Source organism: Sturnus vulgaris, chromosome 7, assembly GCF_052056855.1.
Source record: "Sturnus vulgaris isolate bStuVul1 chromosome 7, bStuVul1.hap1, whole genome shotgun sequence".
Classification (NCBI taxonomy): Eukaryota; Metazoa; Chordata; class Aves; order Passeriformes; family Sturnidae; genus Sturnus; species Sturnus vulgaris.
Window position 1 is genome coordinate 33,602,295 of NC_142249.1, and position 19,980 is coordinate 33,622,274.

A 19,980-nucleotide genomic window follows, 5' to 3' on the forward strand; every position below is an offset into this window, starting at 1 on the left:
CCTCCATGCTGGGGGAGGCCTCAGGACCCCTTGCAAAAGGCAAAAAAAAGGAGAAACCAGCGGCGGGCGAAGGGCAGCGCTGCACAGGGGAAGCGCCCGGGCCCGGCGGGGAGGAGCCGCGCTCTGAGGGGCCGCGGGCACGGGAGCACCCGGGGGCGCCCCCAAGGGCGCAGCCCGCGGGCGGGGCCGCGGCCGTTGCGCTCCGCGCAGCCGGTCAGTCACATGAGCCACCGCCCTCCTTCCCCGGCACCCCTCGGCCGCGAATGGCACGGCCCGGATGCGCTTGTACGCAAGGAGGGTGCGGCCGAACCATTGAGCGGGGGCGGGGGAACCCGGCAGCCGCCGGCCGGGAACACCCCTTCGCCGGGGCGCTGCGGCGGCGGGGAGCGGACGTGACAGCGGCGCGGCCGGCGGCGGAGGGCGATGGGGGTCCCGCGGGGACAGGAGCGCCAGGCCCCGCAGGAGGTACCGGAGCCGCGTCTCTCCCAGCCCCCCGTCCCCCGGGCGCTGCCGAGGCGCGGCCGCTGTTCCTCCGGCCCCGCTGCACCGGCGTCCCCGGGATCCCCGCCTGCTCCTTCCCCTGGTTGCCGGCCCTCGGCGGGAGCGCGGGGCTCGGTGCCGCGCAGCGGGCTGGGCGCGGGGGGCGCGGGGAGGCCTGTGGGGCTGCCGGCAGCGCTGTGTGAGTCACCTTCGGTGCACCATCGCCTTCCCGTGTCCCCTCTGCCAGCCCGGCTCGCCGGTTCCGCGGGAGGGAGCGGAGAGGAGCAGGGTGCCCGGAGGATTGGAGGTGGGAAGGGTGTGCAGGTGGGTGCCTGCAGCCCCTCGGGGCACACCTGGAGCCCTGTTACCGCCTCTCCGGCCTAGGGCCGACGTGTTCGGGAGCTCTGTGCCTCTAGGAAATCACGTATATCCCCGGAGCTGTGGGATTTCGTCCTGTAAGGTTGGCACAAAAACCTTGGGACGGGCTGGCTGTGCTGGTGAGGCTTTGGAGCACTGGGGCTGTCCGGGCTGCCCGTCACAGTTCACTTTTGTTACTGCTGTGCTTTGAAACTGCATTGCCCAAAAAGTGGAATTCCATGTGAGTGTCCCCTCCTGTTTTTGTACGAGGATTAGAGAAACGTGTCCTGGTTTTGGCTGGAACAGAGGTTACATTGAGGTGTGTGATTTTATGAACCCTGAAATTGAAAGAAATGTGTGAAATGGAGAATAAATTAACTGGCTTATGGCAACAGGACAATGTCAGCAGCTGGAAGCAAGCAAAGGTCCAGGAGTTTGAACAGCAAAAGCAGATTAAAGTATTTAACTGGTTGAAAATATGTGATGTTAAGTCCATGTAGAAATAAATGTGTTACCTGTTTCTTTAATGCCTTTCAAAAATTAACAACCAAGTTGCTAATGGAAGCCAGGTTTTCCCTGATATGTGCCAAGGTTAGGCTTGGAAAATACTTTTCAAATGAATGAGAAAAGGTGAATTAGTGTTTTGTTCTTTGTTTGTCAGGTTGAAACAAGAGAAGATGAGGAACAAAATATCAAGTTGGCTGAAATCTTGGAACTGTTGGTGGCTGCTGGGTATTTTCGAGCAAGAATCAAGGGGTTATCACCCTTTGACAAGGTGAAGCCAGTACAATATTTTTAAAACCCTCTTTTAAGTGTAAGAGATTTAGATGTTTTGCCACTTCGCTTAGCAGTTCTAGGTGACTTTATGAAAGACAGTTGCAATCTATGAGGCTTCCTTGTGTGAATAATTCTGCAAATGACCTAGTTTCAGACAGACAGGACCTCCTCAGTCTTGAAAGACGATTTTGTGCAGCAAGGCCTGTTTTAGAGGAGACAAATGGAAGCTAACTAACTGCTGTCTGCTTTTTTGTGGGTGCTATGGCCTGTGCTAGAGTTGTGTACAAGGAATTTTCCTTCCTCTCCCAACAGCATTTAGAATAGCTAGTCTTTGGATACTTGGAGATAGCATGGTAATTTTAAAAACAACATTGATGAGAAATGAGGAAGTGTCTGTGTAAGAATGGAACAGTTAGCCTGGTGAGATTATTTGGGGGCTGTTTTTACATATCTTTAGAATGTCATATTAATTAACCTTTCATTGTCCTAGACAGGAAGTGTGTGATACTGACAAGAGCAAAGTTCAGGTTGGAGAGAGATTTCTGAATTGCCTTAATGCTGATTCTGTGACAAATTCCTGAACCAAGGTTTGAAAACACAGAACTACAGCAGCCTTGAAATTGATTCTTCTGTTTTCTGCTCTTTGATCATAGCACAGCCTCACTTTGCAATGAAATTTTGTTTTATTCAAACTCGTTGGTATTGCTAATAGTCACGGCTCAGGAGTCTGTGCTCACAGAGTAGTTTCAAAGAGACTGCCATAGGATGTAACACTGTTGCATTTATGTGCAGAAATCACTTATAGTTACTTAAATACAATTGCGAAGTTACCGTGTCATGACAGTGCCCAACCTCACCGAAAAGAGCCTTGCAGCTGGAAATGGTCACGCTGCAAATGCAAAAGGGCTAGGGTTAGGTTATCAGTTCCAGAGGGGATTGTGAGAGGGCTAATGTGTCAGAAACCTTGTTAGAAACCAAGTTTCCTAATTTGCTGCATGATGTTGGCAAGTTGCTGCACATTTTAATCCCTTTTTCTGTTCTTTGCCTTTACATGCATTTAGGTTATCTTGCACATGTTTATGCAAAGTTGTCTTTAAATATTTATGTAAAGTTGATGAAATGGCTCAGGAGTTTAAATATGCCCATGTCAGAATAGGGCCTGAAATAGAGATTTCTGCAGAGCTGGGGATTTCCATTGCCATGTCTAGCACTTTGTGTTGCATGTATCAGCAAGCAAGAAATAAGAATAGCAAAGATGTACATAAAAAGGTAAATATAAGACTGCAATAATTATGATCCTTGATAAAACTTTGATATGGTCACTTTTTAGAGGTCATGACATTTAACATACTGTTGTGTTTTATCCTTGATTTGTGTTGTTTGGTTTTCTTTTTTCAATCTGAGAACTGTTTCAAAACTAATACATAAAGGTAAGGGAGGCATTTAGATTGTCAATAACTGCTGGGTTTGTTTCTGTCTTCTTTTAAATGTGTTTTGTGTGTAGTATTGTATGAGGTTGGTATGGTTATGTTATCTGAATCTGTCTTAGGCAGAAAGGATACTGAGGATAATGAGATTACTGAGATATAGTTTCTAAAATAAATAAAGCCTTGAAGATGTATTTGGGTTTACCTGTTCTGTTTAAAATGGCCCTGACCATGCTGTTGTTCCTTTGCCAGGTGGTGGGAGGCATGACGTGGTGTATCACTACCTGCAGCTTTGATATTGATGTGGATTTATTATTTCAGGAAAACTCTACTATTGGTCAAAAAATGTAAGTTGATTAAATGGCAAGTGGGGGATTTTTCTTCTTAGAAAATAAAAACTGGATGGGGAGGAGGAAGTTTACCTACTGTTTCTAAGAAAGAGTTTTAGTTCAAATTTCCTGCTTTTGAGGACTTAAATATTGCACAGGTTCCGGGGTTGCTCAGACTGTTGTTCCACAAATTCTAAATCCACAAAGAAGCTTATTTCAAAAAAGGCAGGGCTATTCCCTTTGGGTTGCCTTGTTCTTATATCTCTGCTAAGCACAGAAAGCATTTATGTGACTCCATACTGAACTGAATTGGGAACTGATCCAGATTAAAACCTAACCAAAAAAACACCAAAACCCAAACAATCCCAAAAGAAAAAAATAAAAGAGAAAATAGTTTTAACATGAATGAATTCCTGGATCCAGTTCTCTATGCAGCTGTACAGATGCTTGTGGTGGCACAAGGGGATGATGCAGAGGCCAAAGCAAAGGGCAGAGCGAGACCACGCTGCTGGAAACTGGAGAGCAACATTAGAAGACCTTCCCTGAGTTCCTTGTGTCTGCAGTTCTGCTGTGTAAATAACCTCTGACTCCCTTTTATGGTTCTGGGTTGGAATTGCAGGCATCAGCAAACAGAATTTAAAGCATGTCCCTGCTGCCAAAATAGTTACCTGCCCCAGACTGAGGAGGAGGATTTCCTTCCTCAGCGTGACCAAATGAGAACTTTTTGTTTTGATTCATTTCCTATGCATGGAATTTGCTCATAAGTCAGCTAATTCCTGTACCAGGGAGGTTACAGACATTGTTTATGCTGGGAAAGGGAACACATTCTAAACTCCATTATTTCTTAATGTGTATCTGTGATAAAAGAGCCATAATTTAAATTTGCAGGAAATAAGATTAGCCTGACAAGTTACAGTGGCATGAAGAGACTTATTTACTCAGTGTAGTTAAAAAGAATATCTTTCTGTGTTTTCTTGAAAGTCACAGAGCATTAGCAAGGCTTTTCAAAATAAATATTTGTGGTTTTTGCAATTGTATTTGGAGACGCTCTAATCATCATAGATAACTAACTACATAAAGCATTGCTGAGTCAGAGAATTAAGTAGAGACTAGGAGTGAAAATGGTAGTGGTAGTCTTTTCTCTTTGTTATCCTTAAGATCAACAGGTAGGAAATAGTTAAGTTGTTCTCAAAATGTTCTGTTATTATTCCAGCTGACTGGATGCAAAACTGGCAAAACAAAAACCAGGCTCCTCTCCCAAAACAGCAACAATGATTTATTTGTCAATCTAAAGTATTCAGAATCATAGGAACATAGGCTGTTTTGATGTTCCATGTAATGTTTGTGTTGGTAGAGGCTTAGGGCTTCTGTGGTGTTTTCAAGATAAAGAAAAGTTAAACTGTGTTTTCTCAGTATGAGATGGTGTTACACCATTGTGATAGTGTTACACCATTGTGATGGTGTCCTATTATTTAATTGCTGGGCTGAAATAAACATGGAAACATACATTAGAAGAGAATCTTGCATCTATTGGATAAATAGCTTTTGTTTTAATTGCATTTGCTTTGATTGTGCTTCGCTTCCCTTTAGGAAGTAAAATGTTTCCAGCTCTATTCCTAGATTTTGGTCATTGTCTCATATTTCTTAATCCCCTTTTGCTCTTCCAGGATCTTAGTTGTCCATTTGGACAGTACTAAATATCATTGAGGTCAGTACTGCACCAATTAGTTTTTTTCCTTCATGAGGAAATAGCTTTGATTTTCCAAGTAAAGTTTTCATCCTCGGTAGTTACACCTGCTTTAAAAATGTACTTGCCAACATTGACAGCAAAAAAAAAAAAAAAATCTTGCCCTAAAATTAGGTATTCAGTGGAAATAGGATGAATTTCTTGCAGATGGATCCCTTGTGGCAGGGTAATCCTTACGCTTAACCAGCTCTTACTGAGCTCTAGAAGGAGATTGCTGCCAGCAAATTCAGTTTTAGTCACTTAAAAACTATGTGAAGTGTACTGTGTATTCAGTTTTTAAGTGCAGTATGTATTTAAATTCATAAAGTTTCAGGGGTAACATCAAGATATATTTTGAGAGTTCTGCTAAATAAAGTTTTAAGTCCTTACATTTGATTCTGGACTTCCTTGGAATGTACATCTCTTACTTAATGTTACTCTTAAAGCTACTGTCTCTTCATGTTGAATGTACACTATAACATGTAAAGGTGTATCTAATATGGGTATTTTTCCAGACATGCAGGTCTTGAAGTTTGCTCTATTAGTTAAATGAATTTCCAAGGTAGGAGCCTATAAATGAGGCTTAATCACCTCTTCACAGACCGATGACATCAGTAGTATATCAATAGTCTGTTAAAGCTGTTTTGTAAATGAGGTTGATTGCTTTTCGTTATATACGGTGGTAGTCACTAGAGGGAATATTTGAACTACTGCGTTTGCAAAAATAATCTGTAATTTACAAAAGCGAATTGTAGAATGTATACATCTGTCTTTTTGTTGTTTTTATAACAGTGCTTTAACTGAAAAAATCGTGTCAGTATTACCAAAAATGAAGTGTCCACATCGTTTGGAACCACATCAGATCCAGGGGCTGGATTTCATTCACATATTTCCTGTTGTACAGGTAATAATTTCATGGTGTATTAATACTTTGCTGAAAAAGGCCATAAAACATGCATAAAAAACGGAACAAAGCTTTTAATTATTGTTTGGCTCTTTATTTAACTTCGGAATAAATAAACACAGAGAAGTAGTTTGAATTAATGTTTTTAAAGAATGAAGTGACATTATGGATGATAGAATTTTTAAGTATTGTTTGATCCACATTTAGAAAGTAAACAAACTCTCAGAATTCTTTGCAATGGAGTCAGATTGTGCCTATTGTGGAATGCCTGCTTAAAGAAACGGAAGTTTAATCTTCTTGTGGAATCTGATAGTGTGCTTTGACAGACTAGGAAACAGAACAAATACCTTACAGTCTGTGTTTAAGTTTATGGAGTAAGTTATGCAGATAGACCTTGAATCAGAAGGATAGAATAAGGCAAAAGCCACTGGGGTAATTTCTTTAAGCATAATTCATCCTTATTTCCTCTCACTTAAAAACTGTGCTCTGACAAGTGATCCCCTTACTGTGTATTTGTTGAGCACCATGAACTCACCATGTGCATTGGTCTCAAGTTGATTAAGATTTAAGCTAACACTTGATGTGTTCCAGTTACATGTGGTATTTTGAGAATCCTTGGCATGTTACCATTTTTTGATTTTCCTTTCATCTACACACAGAGAGGTATCTTTGACAGATAGGGAAAATGAAGATTGTTAAGCAAGCTTCTTTTCCATTAAATATCTCCTTACCTCATGCCTGTGAAGGAATTTAGCAAATAAGAATTTAATCTAAATTTCAATTTGTAAGAAGTGAGGAAAACTTCCTGGTGCTCTTTCCTGTCATCTTCTAGTTGGAGACTCCTGAGGAAAACCACACTTAACTGCACTTCCCACAGAACATTCTGTGGTATGTGCTACTCTTACACAGCTTTTAGGCTGTGATGATGCTGCTTAAGGTGGAAAGTCTGTATCTTACTAGTGTGAGTTTTTGCTTCTAAACCCTTATTTCCTACACAGGAAAAAAAAATAAAAAATTCAACCCAGGTGAGTTTCTTGCTCTGGTTACTTGATGGCAATGAATGGTTATATTTATCAAACACAAAGCTTCTTTAATAGGAAATATATTCCTTCTCCTGTAAAAACAAAGGCACTAGGTGTTCTTTTCTCTCACCTGCTTTATACCAAATCCTGGTTTGGGATATTACTTCTGGAAAGGAGAAATATTAATTCAAAACAGAGAGTTTGGGTTTCCCCAAGAGCAGTGACTCTCAGTATTTGTAGCTGGCCAGTAGGTGGTAGAGCTGACCCGTACTTGGTGATGAAGTCTTTTTTGATGGGTTTAGCTTTTTGTATGTAGAGGATCTTTGTTTAAAAATTGTGGCTTTCTGTCAGTGAAGTTCTGCCTGCTCCACATATTACAGGTTCCTCATTTCATCCCGGCCAAGACAGGCTTTCAAGAAAACTTGTTAGTATCACCAGAATACTGTGTTCTGAAAAAAACATGCAAAATATGAAATGCTGACTACACCATATAGGAATTATGTATTTGATAATGGCACTTTATTCAATGCCCTGTTAAACTCAAGATTCCACTTGCTATCTGTAAATCTCAAATCAGTTTCCAAATAATACAGAAGCTTGCTCTTAAGCCTGACATTATGTCCCATTAGGTCTTCCACTGTGCAACAATTTAGATGCATCCTTCCCTACAGGAAGAAGTCAAGCTGAGCTGGCTCACTGCCATAGACTGTAGCAGAACTTGAAAAAAAAAATTAAAAAGCAAATATTCCACTGGGCAGAAATGTCATTGTTCTTCCTAATAAATTCTGCATATGATCACAGGCAGAAGTATGTACACAGTCTTGTGTTGAGATGTGCTTGGTAATTAATAGTCTTCATTTTCATCTCTTGTTGTCATCATGTTCTCCTCACTTTCCAGGGGTTCATGGTTACAGCACAGGAAACAGTTGCTGGTTCAAACTTGGATCTCACAATTGATCTCATCTCTTCTTTAACCTCCTGCACAGGCTGTCAACAGCCTGCAAGATTTATCTTCTCCAACATTGTTTAAAATGTACTTCAATGTTTGTGGCTTTTTGTGTGGTCCTATAAATGTCAGAAGAAGCCTTTTTTCTTGCACAGGCATGTGGTTCTTCATGAACACTTCATAGGCTTGAATATACGTCTTTTCATGGTGGAGCTGTAGTCTTTTAAACCAGTAGGAGAATTTTGTAGAAGAGATATATGCACAGAAGAAGAAGAAATGTTTATAAAGTAGCAAATGTTTTTATAAGTTTATAAACTAGCACATATGGACACATTTTCTTAGGATTAGGCCAAAGAATTGCCCTGTTTACAAATAAATCACGTTATTTTTTCTGTGCTTAAAAATGTGCTTTTAGCTTTCATCATATATTAAAAAATTAGGCAGTAGTTTGGTGCTTGCTGCTATTATTCTTTTGTTTTCAGCTGATACTTTTTTTTTTTTTCAGTGGCTGGTGAAACGTGCAATAGAAACAAGGGAAGAAATGGGAGATTATGTCCGTTCTTACTCTATATCACAGTTTCAAAAAACTCACAGATTGCCAGAGGTAAGATCAAGGCAGTTCTTGTTTCTGTTATACTATATCAGATGTTCAGTTGCAGTACCAGTCTTACAGCTCTGAAATCCACACACTTTACCAGAGTTGCTTTTGCCATCATTTTATGAATGAGTTCTAAAGGAATACCCTACAAATTTATCTGGGAAAAAATCGAAGCATTATTGTAACACAGATTTTGTAGATTCTGGTTAACTTTTGCCTAATGATTTCCTTAATTTTTCTGCAGTATTTGGTATTTTTGTGTCATTCTCACGGTTCAGAAACACCCAGCATGCTGTGGAGAAGCTAATGTAGCTAATTTAGAATTATTCTGTCAATGTGTAATTTGGGGTTTCTTTCAGAGTGCTGAAAGTTAGCTTTTGTCTTCCTGTATCCAAAAAAAATCCCCAAATTTGTTTTTGAAAACTAGATTTGTAAAAAACTTCATTCAAAAACTGAACTGTTCCTTAGGAATGAGATGAAGTTTCCTTGGTAGAGGAGGAGATTGAATGAGCTTGGATATGTGCCTGTAGTGCAAAGCCATCAGTTCTGTTCATACATATCACAAGACAATTCCATTTTTAACATCAAGAACCCAAGTTTTGTCCTCTAGTAACAGGATTCAAGGTAGATGTCCCTAGTATTGGGATAAACAGATTTTTTTTAACTTGGGTTGGTTTTGATTTTGATTTTTTTAAAAATTACTGTCTTCAATGCTTAGAAACTTAAAAAAACAGTAGAGGAAACTTCTTTTTTCCACATCAAGTCTATTCCAGCTTCATTTCTTAATTGTGTAGTAAAGATTGGAGATCCCAGTAGTGGGCTGGGATTGCTTTTGTGTCAGGTTCTGCCTAAGCAGAGAGCAGCCAGGCTATTGATCTGGACACAGTTTTGATGACCTGTCTCCCATCTGAAGGCAGAAGTAAGTACTTTTCTGTGTTACAGCAAATCACTAACATTTCACCAAATCATTGGGCAACTCAGAAACTGTTTGACAGCCTTGTTTCACAGAATCATTAGAATGTTTGAGATTTAGTCACCATTCCTGGTATTTTTAGTTACCTCCACTGATGTCTTTCAGGATGAAGAATTCATGCAAAGAAAAGAGAAAGCACTCAAAACGGTTACTGATATCTTTGTAAGTATGTTAGACTTCTATTTTTTATGGCCAAGCAAGTGGTTTTAATAATGTAATGGAGGTGGTTAATTCTGTTTTATGCAGCCAGTCCCAGGTTTTCTCAAGAGAAGGTCCTAATTAAGTTACATGTTGATCTTCATTCTTGAGACAGGTCTTGAATGCCAATATATCAGATTATAGATGTGCACTGTATGAGGGGATAAACCATATCCACTGCTTGCATGGAGTGTGTGGAATCCCACACTGTCAAACAAAAGTCACAGGGTAGCTTACAGACTGTTAAACCCTCAGCAGACTTAAATGTGTATTTAAAGCTACCAGCAGTTGTTCTATTTGACTTGAAATTAATTAATATGGTGATGGTCTCAATTATCTGCATTTCAGAACTTGACATTTTTACTTCTTGTAATTAGTAGTGAAAGTACACACCCTAGTTCAGAAATGTTTTCTTCAAGTAGCAGATGTTGGTTGGGAAAGGTGGTCTCACCTGTGTTCTCCCTGTTCACATGTAAATCTTCAAACTCTTGGATAAACTGTATATATTTTTTGAAAGCTTGTTCATGAATGCTACAGAGAGTGGCACATAAAATATCTAGGCTCCCTCACTCTCATACCTGAATTCAGCTGTCTGGCTGGCAACTGAATTTTTTGTCCTTGCTTTCTAATTACCCTCTTTGCTTGGGACCATCAATTCCCCATTTCTGACTCAGAGTAGTTCGCTACTGGTTTGGGAGGTTTTTTTTTTGGACCATCTTGATAAATTCCAGGCCAACATTTGACAAGAGAGGAGAAATCTGGGTTTGCTTTGAATGGGATGTTTCCAAGGCTCTTCAATAGAAGGTGAAACCCTGCTCTCCTGAGAAAATCAGTGTTTTATCAGACATCTCTAGCCAGGCACCCTGAGCTCTTCATGCATAGATAGAGGTGCTCAGTGCAGCTGTAAGGAGCCAGATGAGAGGTTGTGAAATGGGCCAGACAAGTCACCTTACTCTTTTGACAGGTTTTGGAGAGGGGTAGTTGTTTTTCAGTACAAATGACCTGAGTGCTGCTGAGCCTTATATTAGTTATGTGGTTGAATTACAGCATGTGTTTGTAGAATAACATTGTAATGAAAATCTCCAGGTGATGACCAATGCAGCTCCCTTGTTAATGTATTTGAATAATTGTCCTTGCTTTGGAAATTTCAATTACAGTCTCTAAAGCATTGCTCCCCATGATTTGATTGGATTTTTGTAATTATTAGCAGACTTACAAAGAGTCTTTTACTCCAGCTAGAAACAGATGCCTTTGCAGTGAGACGTGTATTCTGTTTTGCAAGTTAGCTCACCCTCTACACAGGTATCATTGCATCATTTATGCACCTGTAGAGCCCTTTAAACTGAAAGACAATGCAAACCTGTGTGAGAAAGCAAATTCCAAATGTATGTTCTATCAAGTAGCACTTGAAACTCATTTGGCTTCTGTTTATTTTCAATTTTCAGAATAATTGTCCTGATTTTCAAGTGTGCCCTTTACCTGCACTATCTTTAAATAACACTAAAGATTCTGTATCCAAGTGGCTGGTCTTGACCTTGTCACTGAAGAGGCAGAAACAAAATAATCACAATACTGTTATGGGACACCAGTACCTAAAATTTTCAGTGTAATTTAAAAAAATAAAGAGGATATTTGATTAACAGTGATGAAGGGTTGCCTTTGGTTACTGAGAACCAGAAGTGTTTGCAGGGCTTAATGTTTATATTCTTTTAATTGTATTCTGTCTTCTACCCTGTCTCACAGATCTGTAGTTTGTAGGTGCATCTTCATGGTACATGAAGTTTTTACATATGCTCATCATTGCTTAGAGTATCATTAGCCAAACATCTTTGCCTTAAATAGATGAGCTCTGTCAGGATCATGTCTTCTACAGCTGGCACCTGATCTTCTTAGGAAAAGATTAGTTCATGAGATCTCTTAAGGCATTTTGGCATGAGTGCAGTCTAGAACACACAGAATGAATTTTCAAGGCAGAATGTGCCCAAGCTTTCCTGTCTATCCATAGGAACTGAAAGGAGGAGAAGGTGGCCATTAGATGAAGGTTCTTTTGCAGGTCACCTTTAAATCATTGTGCATTGGAATTGGAAGAGAAATCTACTCTTCTAAAAGAGGACCAGCAAGTGTGAAAGATTGGTCAGTTGTGTGAATTCATGATTATAAATTAATCTAAGGACCTGCCCTTTTTCCTCAGGGGACAGGACACTGAGATTCATGGTCATGATCTCAAGGTTGGAAAAGGGAATGTTAAATATCATAGTGATGATATTTATGTATCAGTATAAATAGATATCAATAGTGATGGTCATTGGAATAAGGATTACTGCTACTGAAGGGTATTGTCTGGTGAACTGAGGTTATCTTGCAATGGTTTTCTTCAACCACTCAATTACCTGCTGCCAAGACTAATGTTTATGGCATGATGCTTACACTTCATATAGCACAGGTATAAAAAAGAATGTAATCATAAAAGCTGTAATTATTTTTATGATTTACATTGCCTTTTTTTAGATGTGAAACTGCATTTAGTGGGAGATCCTTGGTCATAAAAAGCTTTTTCATGTGACAGTCAAAAATGTAGCAAGATTGGATAGCTGCAAGCAAAGATGACAGAAATTAAGATTATAAATGAAGTAAAAATTGCAAAGGGCAACCAACAGATTCAGTAGAAGCTTGCCAAGGAATATTGTCAGTTTTCACTTATTTGAAATCTCCACTTTGGGATTACAACTTTGAAAAAGATGGAAAGCCATTTCAGTAGTGTTACGGTGCAGAAATTGTTTGTTGAAAATAATAGTTTGTGTGGTACAGAAAGCCAAATAAAAAAAAGGAATGTTTTCCCTTTTGTTTTTAAATTGGAAGCAGCTCTATCAGTACAAAATAGTAATTGTGAATTCTTGTTTTATTTGATGGATTGGATTACACTTGGATAGCAGGAGATTAGTCATTTTACTACCAAACTTCTTGAGACATTTTTGTTTCTTAAATGGTAATAAAATCTGCTTTAATTCCATTGTAACCTGTGATCATTGAATAAATAATAATTGCATTTAATTATCTAATCAGAGTTTAAAAACAGAATTAACTCACAAAGGAGGTAGCATTTCTAGACACTGGCATTAGTCAAATCATTTTAACAGATGTTGAGTGTGTTACTTTTTACTCTTCTTTCAAACATGGCAGAGGAGATGGTTGAGACATTGTTTCATGTTAAATATTCATTTATAATGTTTTTTAAACTTAGGTAATCTCTATAGCAAATTGCTTAGAAATTAATTCAGTAAGGTTTTATAACGTCATTCCAAAAAGAGAAAGTGGAGGATGTTTATTTGGGTAAGTATATTGAGTTGGAAAGCCAATAGTGTGTAGATAACAATTCCTAATTTATTTTAGAAAACTTTTACAAGCTCTGAACTCATTCACTGTCTTCACTGCAGGAGGTTTACAAACCCCAGAGAAAATACAAACGTCAGACAGGAGCTGAGGAACTGCTGGATGAGGAATCAAAGGTTCATGCTACACTTCTGGAATATGGCAGGTGAAAAGCTTCATTTGGCTCTCTCTGGGTTGTATAGTGTGTATTACAAGCAGTACAGATGAAATTTGGATTGTGGTAGGGTTTTTCCTACTACTTTAGAATTGAACTATTTCAGATTTACTCCTGTTTGGTTTCAGATTTTGTTTCCTTACCCTGTAAATTCTCTGGGGACTGGACAGTTCTCATATTTGTGAACCTGGGGAGACCAGGTTTTATGCTCCTTCTAGGGTGTGTTTTTTTAACATACTTGTTTTTTATAAAAATGACTTAAATACATCATCCTTCCAGGTAGTGTGTTATCAATCAATATTGGTTTTTTGCAAGCAATCCACTGAAAATTGGGAAAAAGGACCTGCTGTTGTTTCTTTTTCTAGTTTTCATGTGGTTGCTGCATCAGGGGGCTGAATCATGGTTGAATGTTTCGTCTTCTCACTTTCCTGCAAACTTTCATTCAGACACAAAGTTACCAAGGCTTTCACTTTTCCATTATCTCTGAAAGTCCCTCTGGTCTACTGAGAGCTCTCCAAACACATAGAAATGAACTTACAGAGCTTCTATTTCCAGTTTTCTTTTCATGGCTTAGTGGTAAGGACATCTTGTCTGCTGCCTGAGCTCTTAATACTTAACAAGTGCAGATGACATCTGAATTCCAATTTGTATCTTCTGGGGCTTCTTTTCCCCCAAAGCCATAGATTTTTTTATTTTTTTTGTTTTGAGTACTTTCCTGTTAACAGTAACATGGACTGTAGTGTAATAGCTCAGGATTAACTTTCAAATGGGAAGAGGGCATTGCTTTTTCCTTTCATGAGCTTTACATAACAGTATTTTATGGAAAGTCAAGATTTGCAAATCTTGATGGAAGGTATATGGAATATTCAGATGATGGATCTGAAACCATTCTGTAAATATGCTCCAGTACCTGCTTATTTAGTTTGCTTGAAACATTTCAAAACTAATTTGATCCTGGCTCTTGGTGCATATCTTATGGTGAAAATTGTGAAAGTAATAAACAACAGTATTTTTCTTTCATTTGTTCTTTTAGGAGATATGGATTTAGCAGACAAGCAGGAAAAACAGAACAGGTAAAAAATATATCGCTTCAAAATACTGAAATTGTGTGAAGAACTGCATTGTTGAAATGTTCATTACTGTTAAATCTTAAAAGAATACAGCAGAATAAACAGCTATAACTATTACTAACTGATCTTAAAAATGTCTAACTGGAACTAAAAATCTGCATGCCATTCCTTTTTAAAGGAATTCCTTCATCTCTGCATCTCTGCTCACAGATCACATTTTGCAAATTTTTTTTTTCTGTTTAAGAAAGAGAGTTTGGGCATGGTGTTTGTTTTGGTTTGACTTTTACTGTTAGGTAATGACCTATCTTTTGTGTTTAGTGTCACTTAACCGAATGTTCTATAATGTGATCATTAAAGGGTTTTTCTCTTTAAAAAAGCATTCAACTTGGTAAGAAATATTGTAGACATTTATTGCAAAACACTTTGTTTAATGTGATAGAGAAACCTGATGCCATAAATAAATCATTGTCCTTCTTGAAAATTAGCTTCCTTGCTGTGCTTTTGATGATTATGGAATCTTAAAATGTCCATAAAATGCAGGGTACGTGCAGTTTTATTATTTCAGTGCAGATATTAATTTGGCTACAAGTTTTTATTACAGACAGAGATAATGAAGATAATGCATTAAACATGTCACAGACTCAACAATACATTGAATAGATTAAAGTTGCACTTCTTCATTATCTCAATATTCCACATACAAATGTCACATTTAATTTTTTATAAATGGAGATATTTCCCAATCTAGGCATGCCTGTTTTCCCCTCAGAGTAACCACTAGTCGTGTTTACAGTTCATTTTATTTCTTCAAAAATTCTGTTGCCTTTGGGATGTTGTATGTTAGATGTTCATGGTGATTGTTGAGGAAGCTGAGTCTCCAGTAAGGCAGAAGTGGGCAGTGAAATATGTTAGTGGTGCAGTAGGGTGAAAAATTGAGTCTAGAAATTGAGTCTGGCTATTCCCAGTTCTCTTTACTTGGGTGGCACAAATTCTTCTCACTGAACCAGGCATGTTTGCACTTTTTATGTTGTTCATTTGTTACACCAATATTAAGTTACATAAACAATTTATGTAAAAAAAAATTCGGTCTTGTCCTGTGTGGTAGGCATCATATTCTGAACTGTCTCTTGAGGTTGGCAGCTCTCAGAAGGCTGTGGAATAAGGAATCTTTGGATCAGATAAGTCCATAAGAAGCCAGAGACACAGTTGGAATACTTGTGAGAAATCAGGAAGGCTTACATATCATTTGGCATGATTTGGAGGATGAGGATGTTTCAGTAGCTGAAATGTATTCATATAAATAGAACAGCTACATTCCAGTTTTCTCCTTGATGTCTTTCTTAACACTTTGGAATATTGAAACTAGGTATAAAAATATCTTAATTTTTCTTTAAAAGGCTGAAGATAAAAAAGCAGCTCTACCTCCAGGGCTTGCAGCAGCAGGGAAAGCTGAGCCTTGTGATGAAGTTGACCTTCAGGCTGCTGAAGAGGTGAGCCCCAGAAACAATGGGCATTGGAGTTACTGACTTGGGGATGAGCAGCAATTTTGATTGCCAAGTCGTTCTCCAAAAGAAGAAATATTTCCATGGTTAGTTGAAGTGAGAGTTGCTTCCCACAGGAGAATATGAAGCCTGAAATTGATGCACAAAATTAATGCTTGTTGATGTTTAATACCCAAAAACTCTTTTTATTTTCTTGAATCTGAGCATTTTTAAAAGCATTGATTTTTAGTTGGGATTATTCAGTAGGAGCTGAATAATATGAATGAATGTTTACTGTTACAGGAAACTTTCCAGAAATTTGGTAACTTAAGCCACCTCTTCTTTTCACAGACTTGGTGCCCTGTTACATGTTTTAAAATACACATAATATGATACTAATAATAGTATGTGTCCCTGGCAGAAGAACAGCTAAATAATAGAAGTTAAATTGTTATGTATAATTCTTCATATTTTGCTCTAGCTTCGCATTAAAACGCTGATGACTGGAATGGCTGCAATGGCAACTGAAGAGGTCAGTAGCATTTCAAACTGATACAGCTTCGTTTAAATTATGGTTGATTGTGGTAATTATTCTTAAAATGAGACTGCTGATTCAGGTCTGAAGACTTGGAATGATTGTGTTTAAATTTTCATAAGGAGAGTGCATTAAAAAATGGTTGAATTAGGAAGACAGTAAATTTTACAAGGCTTATTAGTTCATCATTTGCCTTGAAATTATAATGATAATATAAATAAATGCCTCTTTCAAATGGTTTCTACAAGAATTTCAGGGGAAAGGCATCACTCGGCAGCTTCCCAAGATGCACTATCTTAATTTTCATCTTGTGAGGTTATTCAGAGGATTACTGAAAAACTGTGCCTTTCAAGGTTCTTTTCAAAGCACTTATAAATAAACAACAAAATTAGTCTAAGACACAGAAAATACTGGATATGTATCTTCTTTTTTTAATTCATTGTATTTAATGATGTAATGGAACTTGAAGTCTGTTCTTTGATGTCTGAGTGAAAGGACTGGCAATAAATTCAGCTGTTAAACACTGTTTCTGTTTATGCTGGAGTCATGAAAGAAAAGGTAATAATTAGTCTAGTCTCAGAGTTATCTGAAATGCATTGTAGAATTCAGTTCTGTTTGAAAACTGGTTTTATACATACATGCATTTTAAAGGTGAATTCTTGTTACATACCTGCATGCTTAGAGGTTTATTAACCAAATGCAAAATTCAGTATAAAGATAAAAATTAATTTTCTGAAATATGAATGAAAATTTGCTAGAAGTATTTAAGTGAGAAATTTCTATCAGCAAAATTAGGATTGGGTGGTGGAATGTTTCCTGGACTTTTCTTATGATTAGAGATTTTTACTCGTGGTGCAAATTTCTGTCCAAAATTTGAACTTACTGGAAATTGTCATATAAAAGTACAGGGCAGTTCTAAAACTCCAAGCTTTTTCTTGATACAATTTCAGGGCAAACTGACAGCGAGCACAGTTGGCCAGATTGTTGGACTCCAGTCAGATGAGATCAAGCAAATTGTGTCTGAATATGCTGAGAAGGTAAGTGTGTTACCTGAGTGGTTTAAGCTCGTGGTGTTTGATAGCTTGTTAATTTAGGCTTGAAGCTGCCAACTTCATTGCAATGATTCTCTTGAAGCACACTTTTTAACACATGCTGTGGGCAGCAGAGCAGCCAGAGTTCAGGAAAGTACTTTAGAGAGACTTAAACATACCCAGATTTTGGTGTGATAGTCATGAATGCAATTCAGGGATATGTACTAATTTGGGTTTGAGCACCTGCCCAAATGCTTTCATGAATGAAGAGGGGCTGAGTTGTATCTATTCAAACGAGAGGCCTAAGTTCTTGATATGCCTTAAAATGTTCAATGTTAAGCACAGAAATACAGTTCTGTGGGCCTGCTCAGAGAAAAGTCTAGGCCTCCTCCACTGATTTCCAGATGTTTGTACTGGACTCCAGTTCTCAGTCATGCCCTGGATCTAAAGTTTTCAGTCTCATCTCATCAAACCCAAACCTTTGTTGCTTTGAGAAGTCAAAGCAATTAAATGTGTGTGTTTTCTCCAGTTCCTGTGTTCAGCTGTGATTGTTTTTTGCAGTAATGTGAAAAGAAAATCTGGCTCTTCAAGCAATTAATGCATACCATACATCACTGCCAGATATGAGTTATAGGTCGCTCTTACTTGTCCAATAGTCTTCTCATATTTTTTCCTTTTTGTTGACACATTTGAGGTATGGAGCTTTCCCATTTTAGAGATAAACCCTATAGCTCAACAGCAAATTCTTGGCCTTTCTTTATTATAAAAGATTGGAAGAAAAGAAGCCCAAGGGTCATATTTCAATGTTACATTTCCTCTGTTCTGAGAGAAGGGAGCAGGACCTTGACTATTATAGTAGAACAATGATTAATACTCTGAAAAGTAAGAACTGATTCAAGTCAAACCAAAAATAGATCACTTTTCAAATCTATGGGATGTGATTAAAAAAAAATTGAATTTCTGTGCACGTATGCATGCACCAGGAAAAGAATTAAGGATGTTATCAAAGAGTTTATCGAAGCATCAGCAATGTTTACATATAATTCTAATAGTCTTAGGCCCTGGTAATTGTACACAGCCTGAGAAACACAGCAGTGTTTACTTGTTTACAAGAGTCTGAATAGAATCCACAAGCCCAGGGAATATACCTGACAAGTCAAATTCTAGGTCTGATGTTGCCATGGGCCAGGACCTTTCTTACAAGAGGCATTTTTGCAGAAGATCAATGCTTAGGATTTTCTGCATTTGCCTCTCCATTCTGCTGCCATGTTTACCTGCTGGGTGAACTGGAGGAGGGATTGTAGTGTTGTTCCTCACCTTCTAAAAATACTGGCAGGGAATTACTAACAAGTAGCAAATTGATCATCTTTAAACAGTCAGAGCCATTAGTGATTGGTTCTTCCTCATTTTCAAAAAGCAAGCTGTAAAGTTCACTTCTTGAAATATGATCCACTTTTTTAATGACAAAGCTGTTCTATATGGATTTTTACTGTTTTTGCAAATATCAGTCTCAGACTACTTTAGCTCATGTTTCTTTTGCATTTCCATTTTTCTCCATTTGTATCTTATGCATGTAAGAGGCTAAATGTGTGGTGAGAAGCTTTTGCATTGCACAGTGTGATGAAGAAATGTGATTTGACTAAATAATGAGAGGAATAAGTAAGACTGAGTGTGTATTTGTTAAGTAATTCAGGGTCACAGGTCTTGCTTAGAGGCACTTCTTCCCTCCCTGACAAAAGGAAAGGAGAATTGTTGGGTTAAGTCATGAGGATTGGTATTTTCTTGCTGTGGATGTAAAAACATAACAGATCATTAAGTTGCTCTTCAATATGAATTACATAGAAAATGGAGAGGAGGAAGACAGGTTTTGCTTCTTATTTTCATTTAAAATTAAGCTGCTTACCCATCTGCCTAGAGTGGAACCAGGAGCAAATACGAGTGCAGAGTATATCACACTTCTTGTAACATTTTAGCTGATTATGCATTGTAGTAGTTGTCAACATTTGGTAATTATTCAAAAAGCACTTAGTATTTGACAGGCTGTAAATTAGCACTTGAGGTACTTGAAAATTAACTGGTTTTCTAATGAAATATTAGAAAATGGATTAAGTGAAAAAAAGAAGTCTGAGTGCATGAAGCAAATTACCAAAACAAATGGATTTAAGTATTAAAGTGAAGACTTTCAAAAGGTACAAATAATTTTTTGGCAAATAATCCCTTAGAGATCAAGATATCACTGGTTTTTAATGATTCTTTTGCCTACTGCAAATATACAATTTCTATAAGAATTGTTATTTTTGATAAAGAATGTTTCTGTCAGCTTTGCTTTCACAATTCAGAGAGAAGAGGAGACTGGATCCAGATTGCTCTCTCTATTATGCATTTATGAGACACTCTTGGCAATGCATGCTGGATTGAGTAGTTCTCAAAGGCTGCTGTCAGCCATACACGTGCACACACACAAAAAAGCCCCCAGGGTGGTAAAAGCATCTACCACATTGTGTATGTCATTGTCATTCAGCATGAATATGTATCCAAGCATCTATTTCAGAATACACGATTGTTCAAGGCTTCTGAAAATT

General features: G+C 38.2%; 2 protein-coding genes across 2 annotated transcripts in view; one reads left to right on the forward strand and one right to left on the reverse strand.

Moving 5' to 3' along the window:
• Positions 1-341: 341 nt before the first annotated feature.
• The window catches only part of CCDC93 (CCC complex scaffolding subunit CCDC93), a 34,849-nt gene continuing 15,210 nt past the window's right edge, over positions 342-19,980 (forward strand). The window contains exons 1-11 of the mRNA XM_014871833.2: positions 342-465; positions 1,499-1,612; positions 3,294-3,388; positions 5,889-6,000; positions 8,474-8,572; positions 9,645-9,701; positions 13,172-13,272; positions 14,315-14,354; positions 15,749-15,841; positions 16,314-16,364; positions 17,318-17,404. Of these exons, the coding sequence (XP_014727319.2) occupies positions 424-465; positions 1,499-1,612; positions 3,294-3,388; positions 5,889-6,000; positions 8,474-8,572; positions 9,645-9,701; positions 13,172-13,272; positions 14,315-14,354; positions 15,749-15,841; positions 16,314-16,364; positions 17,318-17,404 (891 nt within the window). The 5' untranslated portion in view covers positions 342-423. The remainder of the gene's footprint in view (positions 466-1,498; positions 1,613-3,293; positions 3,389-5,888; positions 6,001-8,473; positions 8,573-9,644; positions 9,702-13,171; positions 13,273-14,314; positions 14,355-15,748; positions 15,842-16,313; positions 16,365-17,317; positions 17,405-19,980) is intronic.
• Positions 14,620-19,980, reverse strand: part of LOC106850490 (5-hydroxytryptamine receptor 5B-like) — a 32,514-nt gene continuing 27,153 nt past the window's right edge. The window contains exon 3 of the transcript XR_015804916.1: positions 14,620-15,982. The gene's annotated coding sequence lies outside the window, so the exon portion shown is untranslated. The remainder of the gene's footprint in view (positions 15,983-19,980) is intronic.